This window comes from Betta splendens, chromosome 21 (genome assembly GCF_900634795.4).
Source record: "Betta splendens chromosome 21, fBetSpl5.4, whole genome shotgun sequence".
NCBI classification, from domain to species: domain Eukaryota; kingdom Metazoa; phylum Chordata; class Actinopteri; order Anabantiformes; family Osphronemidae; genus Betta; species Betta splendens.
This window is the reverse complement of record NC_040899.1, coordinates 12,679,232-12,700,283: the sequence shown is the minus strand read 5'-3', so window position 1 is coordinate 12,700,283 and position 21,052 is coordinate 12,679,232. Positions and strand designations below refer to the sequence as shown.

At 44.7% G+C, this 21,052-nt stretch overlaps 1 protein-coding gene across 8 annotated transcripts in view; it reads left to right on the top strand.

Moving 5' to 3' along the window:
- lrp1bb (low density lipoprotein receptor-related protein 1Bb) overlaps positions 1-21,052 on the top strand; it is a 176,085-nt gene that overhangs the window by 60,202 nt on the left and 94,831 nt on the right. For 7 of the 8 annotated variants that reach the window (XM_029136895.2, XM_029136893.2, XM_029136897.1 and 4 more), the window contains 5 exons: positions 488-625; positions 15,684-15,803; positions 16,444-16,572; positions 18,273-18,530; positions 19,303-19,465. In XM_029136895.2, coding sequence (XP_028992728.1) covers positions 488-625; positions 15,684-15,803; positions 16,444-16,572; positions 18,273-18,530; positions 19,303-19,465 — 808 coding nt within the window. Of the gene's footprint in view, positions 1-487; positions 626-14,364; positions 14,505-15,683; positions 15,804-16,443; positions 16,573-18,272; positions 18,531-19,302; positions 19,466-21,052 lie in introns of those variants that run through there. The other variant, XM_029136898.3, reaches the window with a different exon arrangement.

Here is a 21,052-nt window from a genome sequence, read left to right as displayed (position 1 = left end):
GGCGGCGAAGTGACACGTTTACAGTGCCGGCGCAGCGGTCAGCCGAGTCGCACGCGCTCCCGCGGCCGCCGCGTGAACGAGGGTCACCTACGTGCCTCGTGAATCCTTAAAGCAGCTTAAAGCGCTCTGGGCTCGGCTCGCGGGGACGCTCGGGCAGTTTGTTAGAGGACTCGGGCAGAAGTGTGCAGAAGGCGCATCTGTTGTGCGCCTGGAACAATGCTGTGCAGTATAAATACATTTGCATATGCGCCCCCCTCCCCCCATATAAAAGAGGTCACGCGGCATCAGCACTTTGAGAAGGCCCTCAGAAACTTGTTTACCTGCAAAAAAACGCGGATGATTCCGACAATGAAATATCTCCCGCCCCCCAAAAAAAATACAGATGCAGCTCAACTGGCTTCGCAATAAAGAGAGGCCATGAATTATTAATGCGCAAATAAATAGATCCTGGGATTTTTGGTGACACGGCCTTGTGTTTCTGCTTCAGGTGCGCAGGAGGTGGTGATCAGGTGTCCCCTCAATCACATCCAGTGCATCGGGACCAAGAAGTGCATCCACTTCAACAAACTCTGCAACGGCGCCAGAGACTGTGACGACGGCTACGACGAAGGCGTGCACTGTCGAGGTGGGAGCTCCTGAGTCTGCCTCGGGTTCGGAATCCATGAATTAGTGTGACTCTCATTTTTATGCTAATGCACCCGATCACGCTCATTGCATTTGGCTTCCTAAGAGCGGGGAGTTGATTTTGCTGATTTAATGTGTGTTGAACTCTTAAAATATTTGCTCTATTCATCCTCTGAGATCCAAATTGTGCTCCGTTCTTGCGCTTCATCCGTTTAAACTCGGTCGGCGCCGCCCTTTGTGACGTCTAAGTGCACGGGGTCTGTCGATGGGAGCCGCTCGCTCGCCGCTCGGTGATGCGGGCGGGAACCCTCTGACAGCCGGGGTTGAGGCGGTTGCCAAGGTGACCCCTCGTCATCCTCCCCGTCGGCGCGGGCGACGGCGCAGCGGGACGGTGGCGCCAGGTGTTGTGTTGTACACACGTTTTGGTTGTTGCTCGCATCCAGAGCACGCTGCTACGAACACCTGGCCTCGGCGATAAGGCGAGGTCTGCCCCCGAACCCCCCCCCCCCCCACACACACACACACACACACACGCTGTCTGACAGAACCTGCGACCTCCAGTGACCTGTGAGACAGGTAAAGTCACACCAGGCTTTTGTCAGCGTGTAAGTGCTGTGTAACTGGAAATCCTCTATGTGACTCAGCTGTCAAACGTTTCTGGTATTGACATTTTTTTAAAACACGTCTCTATGAATATGTTAAAAGCTCCGTTTTCTTTCTGATGAGCTGTTTATTATATTACATTTTTATTTACTGCATTTCCATAAAATGAATACCCGAAGAGCGAGGGCTGTGTGAGCGAGAGAGACCTGGGTGGAGTGGAGTGAATTGATTTTGACTCTCTCTCTCTCTCTCTCTCTCTCACACACACACACACACACACACACACACACACGCACGTTAGAACGATGACCAAAAATTGCATATTGTAGGTGGAGGCTTGTTTAAACACCAGTATGAGATTTCAATCAATTTCCATACTTTTGAAGCGTGGCAGTAATATCTTCACATGTGAATCCTATTTTTATATTTCAGGGTTTCAGTTTATTTTTCCTCGACACCATTTGTCTGAAATGAGACCAAACACAGTTTTGTTTACTTACACTCTTTTCTCTTCCTTCCTCCTCCTTTTAAGCAGCTCTGACTCAGATGTCTGACTGTGTCACATTCATAGGCTTAATATTTATTCTCTTGCCGCTGATTGACTCAGTAACAGTTATTCTTTGCAGTATGTCATTTTTATTTTTACCGCATTGGAACAGTTGTTTCCCATTTACTAGGAGGCCACTAATCAGACACTCACACAGTTACATACATTCACGCCTGAAACAGCCACAGTCTAAACCTGTGGACAATGAGGCTGTGTAAACATGTATTAGAGTCAAACCTCCACACTGCACCGACACCAGCCAGCAAATTTAATCAAGCGGCGTTTAGATGTAACAAAGATCCTCACTGGCCACTGACAGCTGAACACCACAAACAGCCAATAGCCTATAAAGACACAAACACATTCATCACTCAGGTGGCTGGGATCTGCATGATTGAAAATCAATCTACTCCCACACTGGGCCAATCAGAACAGGGCTGGATGGGACTGTGGGTCTAAAACAGAAGATAGATTATAAAAGATCAGACAAGGTAACATATTACACTTAATAAAGGAAAACAGACTTTCAGACAGACATTGTGTCATATTTTATGACACTGTGAGTCCATTACATCATCCTCTGTCACCCTGCCATGGAAACCAAACCCTCACTGTGATACAGGGTTAATCCATTAGGGTCTGTTCATCCAGTTAAACTGCTGAGCCCAATGTAAAAAAAAGAAAGTCTGCAGGCCCGGTTCAAGTGCTGCATTCATGTCATGTCAAGTTTAATGAAAATGCAAAATGCCACCTGGGAGAAATGCTCAAGTCAGCCCCATCAGGACACGTGGGCGGTTTTCGCACACTCAGATACTTCTGTCGCGACAGCACAAACGACACGGGACTCACTGGTGCTGGAAAGACAAGCAGGTACAGATGCTGCATGCAGCTCTGCAGGAAGAGATCCTCGGTGCAGCTTATGCTTATGCCCTCAACTTTAACTGATCAGAGATCTGCACGACTGTTATGCACAAGTGTTAAAGTACAGTTCACACTGGGCTGCACCTTCCTGACAGCACTAATGAGACATTCCTTGACTTTTTCTGGAGGATCTAAGTTGAAGAAAATTGGAAAAGAGAGAGGGTCAGACTGAGTTTTCCTTTTTTTAAATGATGTCCATGTGATCATTTGCTCAGCTTGAACAGGATTCATGTTAAAAAAGGAGCGCAGTGACTTTCCTGGAGTTCGCTCAACAAGTCCAAGTGTTGAAATGCAGGAAACAAACAAAAAATGTCTTTTGTATTTCTTTTTCAAATATAACACTTCATTTATCAGGATACTTCATGTTCACAAATGAAGCTAAAGTTGGCTTTCAGACCTCCTTAGGTCTAAAGTAGCCTCATTTTTTATATTTTGCTGAAAATGTAGCGCGTGGAGCGATGGACGGGGTTGAAGCACGTCTTCTCGTTTTCATCAGCCTAGTTTATACGTTTTTGCATTTGAAGCATTTAGTTCAAAGTGTCAGGGTTGAATGTCAGGTGGTTTAAAGCCCACGTCTGCACAAACAGGAGATCTGATCCATATTTCATGCTTTTTCTTCCGAGCAAGAACGAGTTGCACCAGCACATTCTCCACTCGATTCGGCTGCGAGGTCTGTTTCATAACCACTCAAGTGTTTCCAATGTAAATTTAAAAAGAATCATGTTTTTCACTCGTTAATTTATGTGCAAAACACCTACACGTACAACTTTCAATCAAGGCACATGCTACTGCGTTAAAACTAATTGTGTAAGTGAGATCTACATCTGACTTGTTTCTTACTATTCCCAAACTACAGTATACAAGACAATACAATTTCAGGCTTTTGCAAAATAAGATTGTTGTTACATACAGTGCAAATGCAATTTCATATTTATTTATTTAAAAATGTTCAACTTTTAATAGCATACATTACATTCTGTTGGATAAATGGTCTTTATTTAGCCTTAACCTCGCTTAGAACTTCTTATTCTGCATTTGTTGAAGATTCATCCTGCACCATCAATCATGCCTTTACATTAAAGGTTGCCTTATTTACACTAGTCATGATGGACCAAACTCATTGAGAAGCAGCAGAAATCGAGGACGCCAGTGATAAGTTCCAGGCGACCAGCTGGGTCTCACACAGACCTTTTTTTTCTCCCTTCCTCCCCCTTTCCTGCTCACCTCTTATGAATATACATGCCGAACGTCCCAGGAGGCCTCGATATGAAGGTGCCCAGATGGAAAACCACCAAAGTCTTTTCCCTTCACCTTCAGGAAACTTTGCTCGCTCTTAATCACGTGCCGGCGCCTGCGCTCGGGGATCCCTGAAGTCTCCTTTGCTTGCGTCGAGGAAGACAAATGTCAAAGTTAAATAAACACAGCTCAACTTCAGACTTCATCCGTTATCAGTGGGGCGGCGCCAGGAAGCCGACACAAACACAGTGCCCACAGATGAAGGTGGCGAAGGGGAAGGAACAGGCTGCGGCTGCTTAGTCAGCGACTTTAGAGACTCTGGCGCTTGTGTAGTTCGGAATTACAGTAGGTTTAGCCTACATTTAAATGCGACAGCTTAATTGTGATGCCAGGCTTAATCCATGTCTGTTCAAAGTTTTTTCACTTTGGCACCAGGATATGTTGAGTTTCAAGTTGTGCTGCTGGTGCTAAACAGGCTCCTTTATGAGAAATCACCTCATTTATACTTTCTTCAAATTAATGAAAATCCTGTAAATGTTTTTAAATACTATTTTTTTTTATAATTATATGTATTTGTTTATTGACAGTGATTCAGTCTTGCTGATGACTGTGTCACGACACCACAGCTGAAGTGGTGTCATGTCAGATGACTGATAGATTGATGTCAGCTCTGTCAGGACCCTTAATGTCAATGTCAGCAGCGCAGCCTTGACTATATATAGTGCAGGATATGACATAAGTGAATGCTAAAACACAGTGACTCTAAATGCCAGTTATTATTTATGTGCACAGCAGGGTGCTTATAGTTTTCAAAAAGATAACTTATACTATTTAAATACACCCTGAACTTCTTTTAGCCAAGTCTTCAGTTAATCTTCATAATCGTCGGTAATTGTAAACTGTTATATAATAACATATAATGTTGAAATATGCACGATAAGATTTTATTTCTCTTGATTACAGTAAATCAAACCACTATTAGCTTTGATTAGCTGCTTCATTCCTCTAGGATGGAGAAGCACATGTTCCACGGCAGCGTGGCGGCTGGAGACACAACTCCCCGTGTGACATTCAGACAACACATTAACAAGTGCTACTCTGGCATTTCTATCTGTGCATAAACTCAACTCACACCATTACATTCATCATTAATAACCTCATTTAGGCTTGTGATCGCTTGACATTTACGGCAAAATCAGCCCATTTGTTGACGGCGAACTGTGGAGCAGGACAGGAAAAAAAAAATCCCACTTGTGCGGGATAAAAAAAACGGGTCAATTTGAATATCAGAAAATAGCACGGAAGCGATATCATTGATGCTTTGTTAACCTTCCAGCCTTAAGAAGTGTGACTCGCGGAGCCGCTTCAAGCAGCTGCAGTCTCTCTTCAAAAGTCGCACGAGATCCAATCGACTCAGACACTGTACACACACACACACACACACACACACACACACACACACACACACACACACACACACACACAGCAGCCCGCTGTAATATAGTGCTCTGTTTAAGCCTGTTACACGTGTGTCTCACTACAAATGAAAGAGCTGCTCCACCGCTCACGATGCACCCATTGCTATTCCATTTCATCTCTCTGTTGCACCAGTTCCCCCCCTCCCCCCTCCCCCAGTAAGGATGTTCACCACTCCCTGATCTCTCCTCTTTCTATTTTTGATAAACCTTCAACTATATTCTCTCAGGTAAAACTGGATCAATGTTCTATATCAACGCTGTAATATCTGCTCGGGTATGAATTTATTCCAAGCGTCTTGAACCGCTAATTATCTTCACGTGTTCCCTGCAAACCGGTAGAAAAGGTAAACTTTTAACAGCTGTGTTTTCGGCGGCTGACGTGCGACTTGGGCCGATACGTCAGCAGCGCTGGTTCGCAGGAGCCGACGGAACCACGATGGAAAACGCCAGATGTCCTGTTCATAAATGTCCAGTGGGTTAATGCGTCTGCTTTATGTGACCAGGATGAGCTCACATGGGAGTTTATTACTCTGTGAGTCCAACATCTTGCAAATACACTGAGTATTAATGCCTCCCAGCAGCATAAAAGCAGAAATGCTTTTATTGGGATGTTGGGAACCCAGTGTCCAATGTTGACTAGTCTTATACTGTATATATACATGAATGCAGCAAACCCTGCTTTAACTAATATTCTTTGGTCACAACACACAACAGTAAAACACAGCGTGCCCCAAATTTCCCACGATACATGGTAGGATTTTAACTCATCACTCATCAATGGGGCCAGCGTGACTCGTTCCAGCGAGATTCAGCAGCACAGCGAATTCTTTGAGTGTTGCAACGAGAAGTGCGTCCGCGCTGACAAGTTCCCTGATGCACCTCGCATTAAAATATATGCATCTGTTTCCGGAGGTTTAATAAGCGGCGCTTCGTATGATTCCCCCCACGTCCCGTCGGCGCGTTTGCCCTTTGTGGAGGACACAGTGATTTAAACAAGGGGACTTGAGTTATAGCTGCGTTCCAGTTAAAAAGTCAAAAATTGCATTACTGTTTTTAAATTGAGAAATATTGTCTTTTCATTTAATCTTTTTTTTAACAACTCAAGCTTTAATTGTATTTTCTACCAGCCTGTGACTCGGATGCTAAAAATAACAAGAAACACAAGGACACGCTTTCCTTTCTTGTCTATTGAAAAAAACAAAACAAAACCGAAAAAAAGTCCCTGAAAACTAAACAACGCCAAACATGAACCTTCCTTCCCATCTCCGGTTTGCGATACAATATTCAATTATCTCACTTGATTAACTTTTCATTACGACATCTCAAAGAAACAAACACTTTTCTCCAGGGTGAAGCGTCTATGATAAGTGATGCTCTTCCTCCGAAATGACTTGTTATGAATACAGCTCGATGATTTTTCTGTGTGTGTGTGTGTGTGTGTGTGTGTGTGTGTGTGTGTGTGTGTGTGTGTGTGCGTGCGTGCGTGCGTGCGTGCGTGCGTGCGTGCGTGTTCCTCGGTAGGTTGAGAATGTGCCGCTGCGCAGCCTCGTAGACTGTAACATATTAGCATTTTTATTAAATTTCTGCCCCTCTAATGGATGGAACATTTGCAGTAAGTAGTCAAAGTGATCACTTTCCTTCTCTCCGCTGCTGCGCCGCTGTGTGACATGCTTTAAGTGTGTTATTCCACCTCGCTGCCGTCGCTTCACAAGAACAGACGAGCCTGTAATTTCCCGCGGCATTTCGTTTCCTGCTTTATTGTCTTACTCCTGTTGTTGATTAGGGTCAGGTGTTTCGAGCGCTGAAAGCAATTTCCAGGACATTTGTGACAGTGAAGCGTCGGTTAAACCGGGCCCGTTTGAACGTCCTGTTGCAGAGGTTGAGGGTCGAGGGCCCGTCATCCTGGTTACGGGTCCGATCCACCGTGGGGCCCCGCTCCATAAACAGCAGCAGACACTGGCAATCAATATTTCACGCGTCTCACTTTGTTGTTCCTCGGCCTTGCGAGATGTTGTCACTCATATTATTACTCTCTCTAATATGAGAAACAATCTGGGCGTCATCAAATCCTATTACGGCGGATTTTCTTCCCCAGGAGTGGTTAGAATTAAAATTTCATTGTTTCCTGACACCCACACCCACGATGCTCCTTCCAATATTTAAGGGCATGTCAGAATCCTGGCAGCGCACCAGTTCTAAAATCCCCCAGCAAATTGCGTTTTGAGGGATTAACAGCATTTACTGTCACGTTCGAGCGCCGCCGTTTCATTTTTTGAAAGCAACACATACGTGTGCGCGTATCTCACTTTCTCGGGGGGTGGGGGCACGGTGCCTTCAAGGACCGCCCGGACATCCGCGTGTCACATGAAAGCTGACACACTTTAACTTGCGTTTTAACTTTCTGAGGGGCCGTCAATAAGTTGTGTGTCTGGATGGAACTTGCGATGGAGCGTTTGAACGCTGGGGAGCGCTTGATCTAATTTCACCGTTTCGACAGTGCGGAATCCATCTCGTCTGTCCATCAAGAGGGTCCCGGCCACAGCTGCAGACCCAGACAATGGGTTAAGCTCCTGTTTCATGGCTGGGAAATCTGTATATTAAAATTCCTGCATCTTCTGGTTTGGGTCTGCATCTTAATGTGACGCCACATTAAATACAGTGCAGGACTCGAACGCAAAGAGAGTTTGGAGGAAAGCTGACTTTCGGGAGACAAAGGCCACGGCCGTCCCTAAAGAGAAGCCATGAGGCCAGATGGGGCAATCTCACTGTTAGTCCTGTGTTAGTCTCCTCTTCCGCTTGGTGAGGCTTCTTGTTTGGATTGGCAGGCGAACAGTGCCACACTCAGCATTCATACTGTGCCATCTGTGTGCCTCAATTTGGAACTTCAGGAAAACTTCTGCTCAAGTGGTCTAGTTGATGTGTGACTCCATGTTTTAGCAACGCGGAGGATTTAATTTCATGTTAGAAATAGGAAAAAGTTCAGTATTTTTGTTATCGTGTAAAATATGTAAAAACAAATTGAGCTGGGAGTCTTTTGGAAACTTATGATGATACTGCAGCTATTGTGCATATGTTCCATTTTTCAGAGGAGGGTGTTTTGCATAACAAGCATAAAAAGGCTGTTTGATTGATTTTATTTTGCTTCGAGACGGGAAAGATTTTACCAGAACCTGCGATGGCCAGTGATATTAATGTTCTTTGGTAAATATATGCAGGTATTTGCACTTAATATCAAACAGCATTTGATAAAAGAGTCTCGACCCAAGGCTTCAGTGGACACAAATCGGCTGCTCTAACACAGTGCTCGTACGTTTTCTTCATGTAGTACTTTCGCCTTATCTTTTGCAGTAGAAGTAGCAGTAGTAGTAAGTAGAAGTTGTGGTAGCTTTATGTGATTTAAAAGCCATTTAAAGGGTTAAAATTTGTTTTTTTTATGACCAGAACTGATGCAAATTTAAAAACTCAAGTTGGAGAAAGTGACGTTTATTAACGTTTTATTGACGTTTTTTTTTTTTCATTTTAAACATTTTGGGAAGCGGGGGTGAAAATATCACTCATTTCTTTCATTGTTTGAGGTTGTTTTCCTGTTGTTCATTGTGCAACCGTTGCAAGGGTCAAACAAGAGCATGGAAAATGAAATAATAACAATTACAGCTTCACTCTGGCTAAAGGGTAGTTCATTTGAATAAAGCCAGGAGGCTAATTGTGCTCTCCATTCAATGGCTGTTGTTTTTGACATTACATCAGCTTTTAGCGTCAGCTGAGACACGGAACCACAGTCTGTTTGCTGTGTCTGTACACACAGACGTCACCCACGTGACAGAGGAAGAGGTCAGTCTCATCTAACGGATGGGGAGGTTCCAAAGACGTGATAACAGAAAGGCTGAAGGTCTGATGTCCGTTCTTAATTTGGAGATATTGTTCTGCTGCCGTGTGGTGGCTGAAGGGAACAAACATCCACGTGGAATGATTTATTCAGTCGATGCTGCTTCCGTGACGCTCCGTTACTTTGAGGCCCAAAGAGACCTGAGGCGTCCAATGCAGCATTCATCTGGACCCGTCCTGGCCGAACTCACCCTCGACTCGGTTGCAACTGTTGAATTGTGACTTTCTCCAAATCCGGACCGAGGCGGCGTCACCTCCACTGAGCTCCGCGCGCATTGTTTAACCAGATATAATGGGGAAAACTGATGGAATTAATTTTGTTCAATTGCCAGGATCATTGTGTTGATCTGTCTCATTATAGCAAATTACACCGCAGCAGACTGCAAATTACGCTGGGCTGGCTGCTGTGAATACATATGCAACTGTGTGTCAGACTGGCTAACATTTGATCATGCATTACAGTAACTCTGTTTAGAAAAATACTCATTTTCTACAGTCTGCATGTAGATGTTATTGGACCCGGCGATGGAAAAAATTCATATTTAGCAACCAATGGATATTTCTGCAACTATTCAGAACTTGAGTCGCTTCTTAGACATGATACAGTAATAGAACAGGCTAATGTGTTCTCACAATACACAGATCGGGTGTATTCACCTCACCAGTGTGTGTGTGTGTGTGTGTGTGTGTGTGTGTGTGTGTGTGTGTGTGTGTGTGTGTGTGTGTGTGTGTGTGTATTCCTTTGCTTTATTATCCATAAGCAGGACGCTTCTTAGAATATCTTTCACCGTACAGTATATTTTATTAATGCCAGAGTTTAAAGAACCCCCATAGACCGAACAGCAAGCTTTTAGCAGAGCACTTTAGGAACATCCCCTTTCACATATTGCATATTTGCAGAGCACAGTATCGCGGCGGCTACACGCACTCCGGTATTGACTCGTGTCACGCTTAGCTCCAGATATGTGGAAAGCATCAAGCGGGCTCAGCGGCGAACAGACAATCCCCTCAGCCGTCTGTGTTTGCCAGGAGGGGAAGCTGATCATCTGGTGTCTTTGAGCAGATACAGGGATTAGCTTTGGATATCTTCATCCCGGCATGTGCTCATTTTGCATACTGCTTCGCAACGGGGAAAATGCGCTCGTTACCGTATCATGTGATGAATAGTAATGCGCGGGTCACACGGGGTCCGCGCTCGAGCTCGAGACGGAGTAAACAGAGGCGGATTGAAGCCGCATCATTTCCTTTGACCCCGCGTCTCGGGGCGTCTTTACCGGCTGGTGTTTTAAAAACACAGTGTTTATCAGCCGGCACCTTGTTTTGAAAGTCGCACCGAGCCGCATTTTTTGGATCTCATTTGGAGAATTCTAACATATTATATTTGTCCACTTCCACTCACTTCCTGTCCTGATTCTGAACAATGAGGAATCAAATGCGGCCCATGGTTTTAATGGAGCGACGGCGGCGACGCTCCCTCCTTTAGAGCCGCAACAACAGCCGGTGTGGTGCGAACGCATTGTTTCGGCCTGATGTGATTGACGTGCGGTCTATTGGGCGTCAGAAGGGGCAGGGACGCTCTGTTTATACGCAGCCATTCAAATGCTAATGCATCAGGAGGACAGCAGCCAGTGACAACGTCTCCATCCGAGCACATGCGTTTCATCGGCATGTGGGCTCTTTGCAGGTATGTGTCACGTTGCTTTCACCACGACTGATTGCATTCACTGTGGTGTCATGTTTTTGTGGCGCTTTCTGATTCCCGCCTTTGCTCAACCGCAATATGCCATTTTTTTTTGCTTTGAGTTTGAGCACGACTTCAGATTCCTACAGTGCAGACAGAGAAAATACTTATACACTCATTTACTGCTGTGAGGTGATTACTGCATGAACGTGAACCCAGAGATGCACATTGCAGTGGTTTTATACTATATCATAATCAGCCCCGCGTTATGTCAGGGCCACATTAAGACACGTTTTAATGGTGACCCAACAGATGGCTACTTTCCTTTTCAGAGGGTAAAATTTTAATGGTCTCTCATTAACTTAAGTTGTAAAGGCTTATTTCTCACTGTGGGCGTGTTTCTCCTCCGCGCTTGTTTGTATTCGCTTGCGTGCGCACACTGTGTTGCGTTTGCCTGCTAAGTCACATCTAAAGACGGAAATCATAGAGAGGAAATCCAATGTTGTTGTTGTTGTTGTTTTTACATCTGTCAAAATCAAAACAACTCTCCCTAAATTTTTACAGCACGCTGTTGTAAAAGGAACGAGCTCGTGAACTGTGGTGCGTTTGATATTGTTGCAGGCGAACGCATCAAGAGCTGTTTAAGGCAGCCGGAGCCTACTTGTTATTTTGTTTTTAGGAAAGCTGGATCAAAGACGACATCCACATAAGATATCAACAAACATCCACATTAGTAGAAGCTATAGTCTGCTAGCGTAACACGTCTGAAACCCAGTAGCCAATAGGAATGTAGTGTGTGAAAAAAAGGTGAGAGAGGGTTGGATTCCCAATAATTAGATATATAGATAGATATAATTGACTTAATACATTCACCAGTGAGCTTGGTGTCTAAGGTCACGTTGTCTGTGTTTTGTCTAGTGTGAGTAAAAATGTTTGTTTTTTTTAAACATTCGAATCCTATGTTGTTGGGGTCAAAGCCATTTAATGGGCAATTTGAAGTTTGCAGTAATTCCAGCAGTCAGAAAACAATTTTGTAAAATGTTGTTTTGTCTCCAATCATACATGGATTCATATGTGACCAGGTATTGTTCTGTGTAGATTCAGATCTTGGCTCCAGGCCTCTCCTCTGGGTGACTCCAGCTTCCTTCCACAGTCCAAAAACACTGGCAGTCGTGTTAATTGGTGATTCTAAATTGCCCGTTGGTGTGAACGTGAGTGTGAGTGTTTGTCTGTACAGTTCGTGTCATCCCAGTGATAGACTGGTAACCTCTCCAGGGTGCACCCTGCTTTTCACCCAGTGACAGCTTGGACTGGATGTATCACTCCCGTGATCCTTAATAAGAAAAGCAGTTAAGATAATTGATGGATTTCATCTAGTATTTATTACTTGGACTCGTGGTTTTATGTCAATGAAGCCTCACATGAATTTCATTTCTCTACAGCAAAACTGCAATGGCAGATACTGTACTTTCTTAATTCACCTACGGGCGCCACGGTGGTGCAGTGGGTAGCACTGTCGCCACAGTGAGAAGGGTTCGATTCCTGGGGCGGACCGGGTGCCCTTCTGTGTGGAGTTTGCATGTTCTCCTCGTGTTCGTGGGTTCTCTTCGGGTTCTCCAGCTTCCTCCCACGACCCAAAAACGTGCATTAGGTTGATTGGTCACTCTAGATGTGAGTGTGTTAGTGAATGGTTGTCTGTGTGTGTGTTGCCCTGCGATGGACTGGCGACCTGTCCAGGGTGTACCCTGGATGGATGGAATTCACTTACAGCTGGAACCTGTGGTACAGCTGCACATGTCAGCTACTCCAGCCACGCCCCCATGACCAGTCCACGCCCACTTCCTGTTTCATACTGTATGGGTTTTTCACTAACAGCCAGTTTCTGTTTAGTTCATGGTGCATTCACCATTTTAGGTTTGATAGAGAAGTCATGTTGAGTCTAGTGTAAACATCTCTATCTTACTAAAGATACAGCAAAGTGTTTGTGCTTGTTAGAAAACCATGTTCAGGGTCAAGTTTGGAAGTCATGCTGAAGTCAAGTTCATTGACTCTGCTTTAAGGCCAGTAAATTACAGTAGTTCTAATCTGTCTAAGCTGCTGCTTAGCTTTTGGTGACACATTCTCTGTATTAAGTTTTATCTAAGTTTTATTTGGTTTTAGAGCGTGTTTATAAACTATTAAAACTTATGTTCATATATACAGTAACCTAATGTAAAAACAACAGTAGGTTGTAAAATTTTTCATCTTTAAAGTGATGCGCATAATATGATCAGTTTGATATCTCATATATATTGTGTGTGTGCTGGCCAGTAAGATCAAACTCTTCCTCCTTTACTCCATATGTAATTGAACTCGAGACCCAAACCTGAGTCTGCTGCTCTCAAGCTTTGCCTTAGATGCTGTTAAATTGCTGTTTTTATGAATCACAACCACTCAACACTGGAATAGTGTAGTTTACTCTGTAATATTGAACCTACAGCAGCTTGATTTCAAAGTGTGGTTACTTGGTGTAGAATAGCAACATATAATTTATGTCATCAAGATATTTAAAAGTAATGCAATTTTTCTTTTGAAACATCTTTACAGATTATTAAGCTCCAGCCACAGACTCGTATCACCGCTGTGGTCAGACGTATTAATAAATATCTTGGCTGGCTGTTTCTGAGCGTCAGGAGCCAAAGGTTACTGGGCATTTATCATTTTAATACTTCTGAGTCTGCTTGCTCTCTATCGGTTCAAATAATAGTTCAGTCCAAAATGAAAATTGAGTCATTTTCCACTCAACCCCCTGTCAGTCAAAGCCGTGAGGACAATATGAAAACCAAATATGCGGCCCATTCACCCCTATACATAGTTCATCTCAGGCCTCTCTGAAGGAGCCCAGAGAGAAGGTTTTACAGCCTGAATATTTTAATATCAATAACAGTATGGACTGAAATTTAGCCTGTGTTGCCTTCACTTACTAGTCACTCACATGCCTGATGTGTGTACTTTACTCTTGTTTCCATTCACATTCATTCTTAATTATTCTCAGTTGCTCAGTGGTTTAAATACTGCTGCCCTAACAATCCAAACACACGATTCATCTTAAAGTGTCACTGATCTGCCACGTTCAAATCCCGCGATAAAACCCCGACTTCTGATAACTCACCGCGCCTTTTAAAGCCCTTGATCCGCTGCTGTCGCATAATATTAACTGTTCAGAATCAACACCAAAGAGTCATTCATTCGGCTGAGGAGGGAGGAAATCATAACCACAGCTTTGATTGTCATTCAGTTTCCACTGTGCTGTTGAGTTTAAATACAGCCTGTCAAGAAATTTTGTCCCGTGCTGCCACGTTTCATAATGGCTTGAAATGGTTCGCACCGGAAATAGTCAATGAAAGCTTTTATGAGCGCTGCTACGGGTCTGCGAGCTGACATTTATTGATGTTCGGCGGTGGCATATCAATCTTTGTGCAATTACGGCTTTGTTTTGAGGCTTATGAATTCAATTGTGCCGTTTGTTCCGCGGGATCGTCTTTATGCCGTAATTAGCTGCTCTTTGTTCCTTTCTGTTTAAAGATCGTCGCACTTCAGGAACAGTCGGAAAATACGACGCTGTCACTTCCTGTCGCCGTTTCACCGGGAGCACTTGTTGAACGCTGCATTGATAGAGATTGTGGGGTTTGCTAGCCTAACACTTTATAACTAGCTTGTGCTAACGTGGAACTGTTATTCGACGTGACACAACGCTAGAAAAGAGTTCAACAGAAACTCGCCTCTTCAGTGTTTCTGATTGAAACCGTTCAGTCTTTCCGTGTGCTGGTTTGATAAGAGGAAGCCATCGTCTGGGTGGTTTTTTATTACTAAGGATTTGTAACGATCTCTGTTAGTCTGTTAAATAACAGCCATGCAAATCATACTTAACCGTTTAGCATAATTTTGACTTATTTATGATTATCGCCTTCTCTTTCCTCCTGCAATCCTGTGACCTTACCTCATGTAGCTTCATGACATTAGATGTAAGGCACATTTGAATAATCAGGTCTTTGCAGCATAATTATTTGATGAATAATTCAGACATAATTCACCCGATATTTCATTTTACTGCTAAACCTCTTGTGTCTTTTGGATCATCAGTTTTATTTTGATATTTACGCCACCATCAGTCTGTTTGTGTTGATCATTTGTGCGATTGCTTTGGTCTGATCTAAAGCATCTTGGACATATTTGACAAATTGGGCTCAAACGAGGTTCAGATGTTCCTTTTTTTGATCCTCTGACATCTAGTGTCAACAGAACTAAACAAAATATGCCCATTACTTAAAATAAAAATGATATGTTGGTATTATTGTTATTTAAATCCATCAGTTTAGTCTGTGCTTAACATAACATGACATTTTCCTCCTTTTAGAGTCAAAGCTTATTTGTTTGTTAACATTGTCTGTCAGGGTTTTCCTTTCGTCATATGCACTGAAAACGTGTAATATTCTGGTCCGTGCTGTTGATGCCGTGCTTCACCGCCTGCGCTTTTCCGATGTGACTCATGTGAGTCAGAGAACAGTCAAACTTGTGACCATCAGCCAGATGCTTTTTGTTCTAAGTAACAAGGGACCACATGTGGCTAAAATGGCTAAAACAAGAAGAAAACGCCCAGAAGTAATTTTCCAGCTGCCCTTTTCCTCCGCGCCTCACCTTTTCTCCCCCCCCCTCCTCCCCCCCGCAGAGCTCCTGTCAGCCTGCCACGAGCTTCGGTGCCGCTATGGGTGCGTCATGACGAGAAACGGCACCTTCTGCTTCTGCGCCGACGGCTTTGAGGTCGGGGAGGACGGGACGAGCTGCAGAGGTAGGATCCTGCGATGTGGGCAGGTGGGACCTGAGGGGGGATGGGGGGGGCTGCCTGCCACTTCCTCCCACCGATCTCTCCCTTTGCTCTCACCCAGACTTCCTTCAGATGAGAAAGCGGGGGTGTTGGTGTATATGAGAACCATCTGTCTGCAGGCAGGGCCTCATGTACAGTTCATTTCGTGCAATACACACACACACACACACACACACACCATATCCACAGCGCATAAATTCTGTGTCTCTTTCTGTCGTCTTTATGCTCCTTATGTACGCCGCCGGCTCGGCTTCTGACAGCTAGAGAGGAAGACAGGATTTTGCCATCAGGTGTCTCTGAAGTTGCATTGTCTTACTTTGACTCTCCACATGCGCCATGCCAACAACAGGGCATGAAATTGCATAACTGTGCTGGGGGAAGAGATTTAACAGCAGTAGCAGTGCCTCCTGCATCCTATTTACGGGGAGAGAGGAGGGAGACCATGGTTTTCAGGTAGTGCAGCTCCAGAAAAGGCCCCATTGGTTATGAAAGTAATTACGCCTGAGGTGCCGGAGTGAGGCCACATTAAGTATACTTTATGTATTTGGGTCATGTTTGAGCACACCTAATTTGTTAAAAATGACTCCCTTCCTTTTTCCACAAGATCATGATGAATGCGCCATGTACGGCGCATGCAGCCAAACCTGCGCCAACACCTACGGGTCATTCAGATGCAGCTGCACGGAGGGATACGTCCTACAGCCCGACAGGAAATCCTGCAAAGCCAAACAAGGTGAGCGGCGCCGCGTCGCGATCTGCACAGCGCGGCCGCTTGGTGTCTAATAATACGCGCAGAAGTCGCGTTCGACCGCGGCCGACTCGCGCCTTATTGCCGCCATCGTCGGGACCGGGACAAGATTAATGCGCTTTAGCAGTGACCGCATCTATCACGCGCGTGGGAACGGGGTAGACGCGGTCAGGCCGGGATAATGATAAAATTAATGAGCATGAGGCTTTAAGTGGAAGCAGTCTGGAGTATTTTGTGCGGAGACAATACCCAGCGTCACCCTGATTTATGTTAAGGCCTGATGTTGCTAACCAATCTGTCTCAGTGAGTTAAACAGCCTACTTAGAAATAACACCGCTAACGGAGCGTTTGCCTTTCGGTGGGTCCACCATCATCCACTGTAGGTTTTCAACCTTTAGGGGAAATGTCACAAACATCTTAGATAAATATATAGAGAGATATTTTTGAGGGTGTTGTCACTAAGGTGCATGTGGGTTGAAAACAGCTGGAGGCTCAAACGCACCTCCTGCAGCTGGGGAGCACGGCGCCGCCGCAGCCTTTAATCAACGTGACTGGTGTCCTACCAGGAATAAACCGAATATGATTACCCATAAACTTAACTGAACCCAATGCTCTTATGCATTAATATTAATTTAGCACCGAGCGATCGTGATACGGGGATAACTATGGGGTTACCATTAGTTGTAGAAGCTCATGAATATAAATTCCGGATGGAGCTCTCGGAGGCCAGACGATGGAGGAGCAGTGGGGTATGAAAAACATATTAGCGTGTTGCGTGTGAGATTCAAGTTCAATTTTTTTTTTTTTTTTTTTTTTTTTAACAAAGGAAGAGGTAATCTTGCTAATCTCTTCTCATCCGGCTCAGACTAAAGTGAGAATGCTATAATATTTTTTTCTATTGTCGATGTGTTTTTAATGTCCTTACAGCTGTCACGCCTGCGCGATAATGCCTACGCTGACTTATGCTAAGTGCCAAAGCGTAGACTATGAAAGCTTGGGATAATTGCAAACTGGGAACAAATGGCTTTATCTTACTCATGCACGATGTGTCTGATGCAGCCAACGCATCTTGCCACCTTTGTGCTAAGTCTAAGCTTTGACTGGACCATAGAAGACTTGTCCTAAAGACGATCCGGGTCATGTGTGCTGTGGAGCTGCTTTTAGGCTGCATTCATCCCTGTGCATCACCTGTATCGCCACGGTGACGAGCATCTCTGTATTGACCAGGCATGGTGCCCGGAGTCCTGCCCTAAAGGTTGCGTTTTTACCCTGTTAGATGAGAGGCAATCTCGTGTTGAGAAGCCTTGGGGCAAATGTCTCTTACTCCCAGTTGCTTCATTCAGCCACGGAGGCTTGAATGATTGAGTGCTATTGAGATGGTTCCCTCGTCCTTCCGTACCACGACTCCGAAGCTCTTCTCATCCAGTCACTCAGAAGGCTCGTATGGATGTCAGACACCTAGTTTTAGGATTATCCAGACTTCATAATGTATCATTCGTCTGATCTGTACCTCTAAACAAAATGTTGTTTTGTTGCTAGTTGCTACTTACAGTAAGCCTATATTTGGATTTCATCATTTCCTTCCTCCTCCTTTCTTATGTGTAAATGTGTCTTACTTGGAGGTCTCTCGATGTTTCACCAGTAAAACATAAAATCCTGCCGTCCATGTTTTCCCTTCACTCCAGATCCCGGTGACAGCCGCCCGATGCTTCTCGTCGGGGGCTCCGATCGGATTGTCATCACCCATCTAAATGGAACAGGGCTCAAACCCCTGAGGTCTCTGAGTGTAAATGGAACGCTGGCGTTGGATTTCCAGCACAACAAGGAGAGCGTGTGCTGGGTCCTGTCCACAGAGTCCTCTGGGCAACTCCGCTGTGCCGAAAGCAGGAACCTGCGTGGATTCACGCAGGAACGGGAAATAAGAACAAAGCAAAGTTTACAACGTATGTGTTTTGCCTCTTTTTCTTGCTCTGCTTTTCAAATTTCAAACATATACAACAAATATATAAATGGAGGCTGCTCCCCATTTGTACTGTAAATAAATACCACCTCAAACTATGTTTCCCACACTCATACAGGCTCTTTGTCACACGCTTACCTCTCTCTCTCTCTCTCTCTCTCACTCTCTCTCTCTATCTTCATTATCTTCCCTGTTGAAGACAGGTTAGCCTCAGCGGTTTAGGTTTTTACACCCTCCTCATACGCATCTAATTAAAACCTGCGGGCTGCGCGACCCCTTGCCCTCCGCTCCTCGCACCGGTTGATCCTGTCTCCCAATTATCAAACGCGCCTCGCCGTAATTGTGCGACGGCTTTTACTCGCTGTTTGTCAACTTCAGAGGCTTTTAGTCAAAAGCCCAAACGGTTGCTGTCATTACCAGTTTAATGCTGGCCGCGCGTGAAACATGAAAATCTGAAAGCACTCAGAATTATCCGTGGCAAACACTGTCAACTTACAATGCCACAATTTTCCACATCCACACTCAAAGTATTAGCGTTGTTAGCACATTGTGATGTTTGCCTGGGTTTGAAGACAATTACTAGCATTGTGGGGTTTTTTTTTGAAGGCACTAACAAAAGATGCTAGTTTGAGGAGTGAAGGGACCTGCATATTTCAACTAAATACTAAAAAACAAGCTGCTTCCAACCTTCCACCCTGTTGCTTTTTAATGTCTCCTGTGTTAAGAGAATCTAACCCATATGTTTCCTATTGCAGATGTGGAGCAGATGGCCATCGACTGGCTGACTGGAAATATGTACTTCGTCGACCGAGTCGCCGACAAGATATTTGTCTGTGACCGCGGCGGAGACACGTGTGTTACGATTCTCCAACTGGACCTCCTGAATCCTAAAGGAATCGCGCTGGACCCGCTCATGGGGTGAGTGTTCTGTCGGCTGCTCTGTATGCGATGCAGCATCTCTGACTCATTTATCATCATAAAAAAAGAGTGAAGATCACACGGGAAGAAAAAAAAAACATTTTTAGGATGCATTACAATTAAAATGGACTTGTCTGGAAGAATGTGAGTGAGTTTCAATGGAGGGATTCAAATGATTCCTTGTCCTTTGAGCTGTTTCTCTTTGAACTGTGTAATTTGGTGAATAGCTGGTTAACAGGCGGCTACTACGGCCTAGATATTCATTTGTATTCGCTGATTTCACTCTGAATCCTTCAACTGCCCCTTCAGGACTTTCCATTACAGGATTTCTATCTGTCCAGCGGTTACAAAAAAGAACAAAAAAACAACTAACCAACGGTGGTGGAAACAAATAATCCATAGTGAAAACATAAACTTTAGTCACATGGGCGACTGTGTTATTGTCCTCATTATGTGGGGTTCCTGGCAGTTCCTGCTGTTACTATGCAGAAAGCCCCAAACAAGTCAATTATAATCCAATGCATCATTTACACTAATTGTATGCACAGCTTTTTAATTTTTTCCCAGTGACCAACAAACAAAATCCATCACAGTACAAACAGCAAGTGCACAGTCATATAGGGCTGTTTTAACACTGCAGCTTTGTTGAGTGTCCTAATTGTATTAAAGTATTTCATCTGGAAAATAAAAATGACAATACAAAGATGTGTCTGTGGCGTAATAACTATTTGCTAATTTCCTAATGGCTGGAATAATTCTGTTGCTGGCTGTGCCTGACTGAATCACCACAGATAAATCAGGCCGGCTGTTCAGTGGACTTGTTGTAATGACACAATCCTCAAACGCACACGAGGCTGCTGCGTGTATAGAGCGACCATCGTGTGGATGTAAAGGCTGCCGGCTCACATGGGAGCCGGCGCACGCAGGCTGCCGGCTCGATTTATTCTAAAAGCCACAGTAGTGGTTCCCGGGCCTCTCTCCTGCCTCTAATTGGAGAGACACGAGTACAGCTGTTTCTGAAAAAGCCGGGCTGAGAGAGGTCTGTCAGCCCGGAGCAACCGGGCGAAAACAAAGGAAGCCGGGGACGCGTCGGACTGTAGGAGCGCAGTACGAAGGGGAAGTTGTTAGAGAATACGCTCTGCTTTGGCCTTTTTCATTATTCGACTCTCTCCGTTTCCCTGCCCGCCGTCCGACAGGGATTTTAACTTGGCTGGAGCAAAAGCTGCCTTCGATTTTTTTTTTTGAACGCATTGATTTTGTCACAGACTTTGGGATGACAGTAATAAGTGATGGCGCAGCAGTGCATACTGTGTCGCCACCAAGTCTGGGTTGTTAGCCTTTGACCCCACTGTAACCACTAACTTCCTAGACCCGTGTCATCTGCCGGCATTCGTCACCGCCGTTGCCAACGGCGACCTGCATCCGTGAGCGCAGCTTCACGCTGTTGCATTTAATCGCTGTATTGTCTCTACTCCGACTGGTTCCGACTGTAACGAAACCTCCTTTCAGAGTTCTATGCACTTTATTTTATCGGTGTTGCCCATTTCCAGATTTCGACGTTCTCGGTTGCAGAATGCACGCGTACAG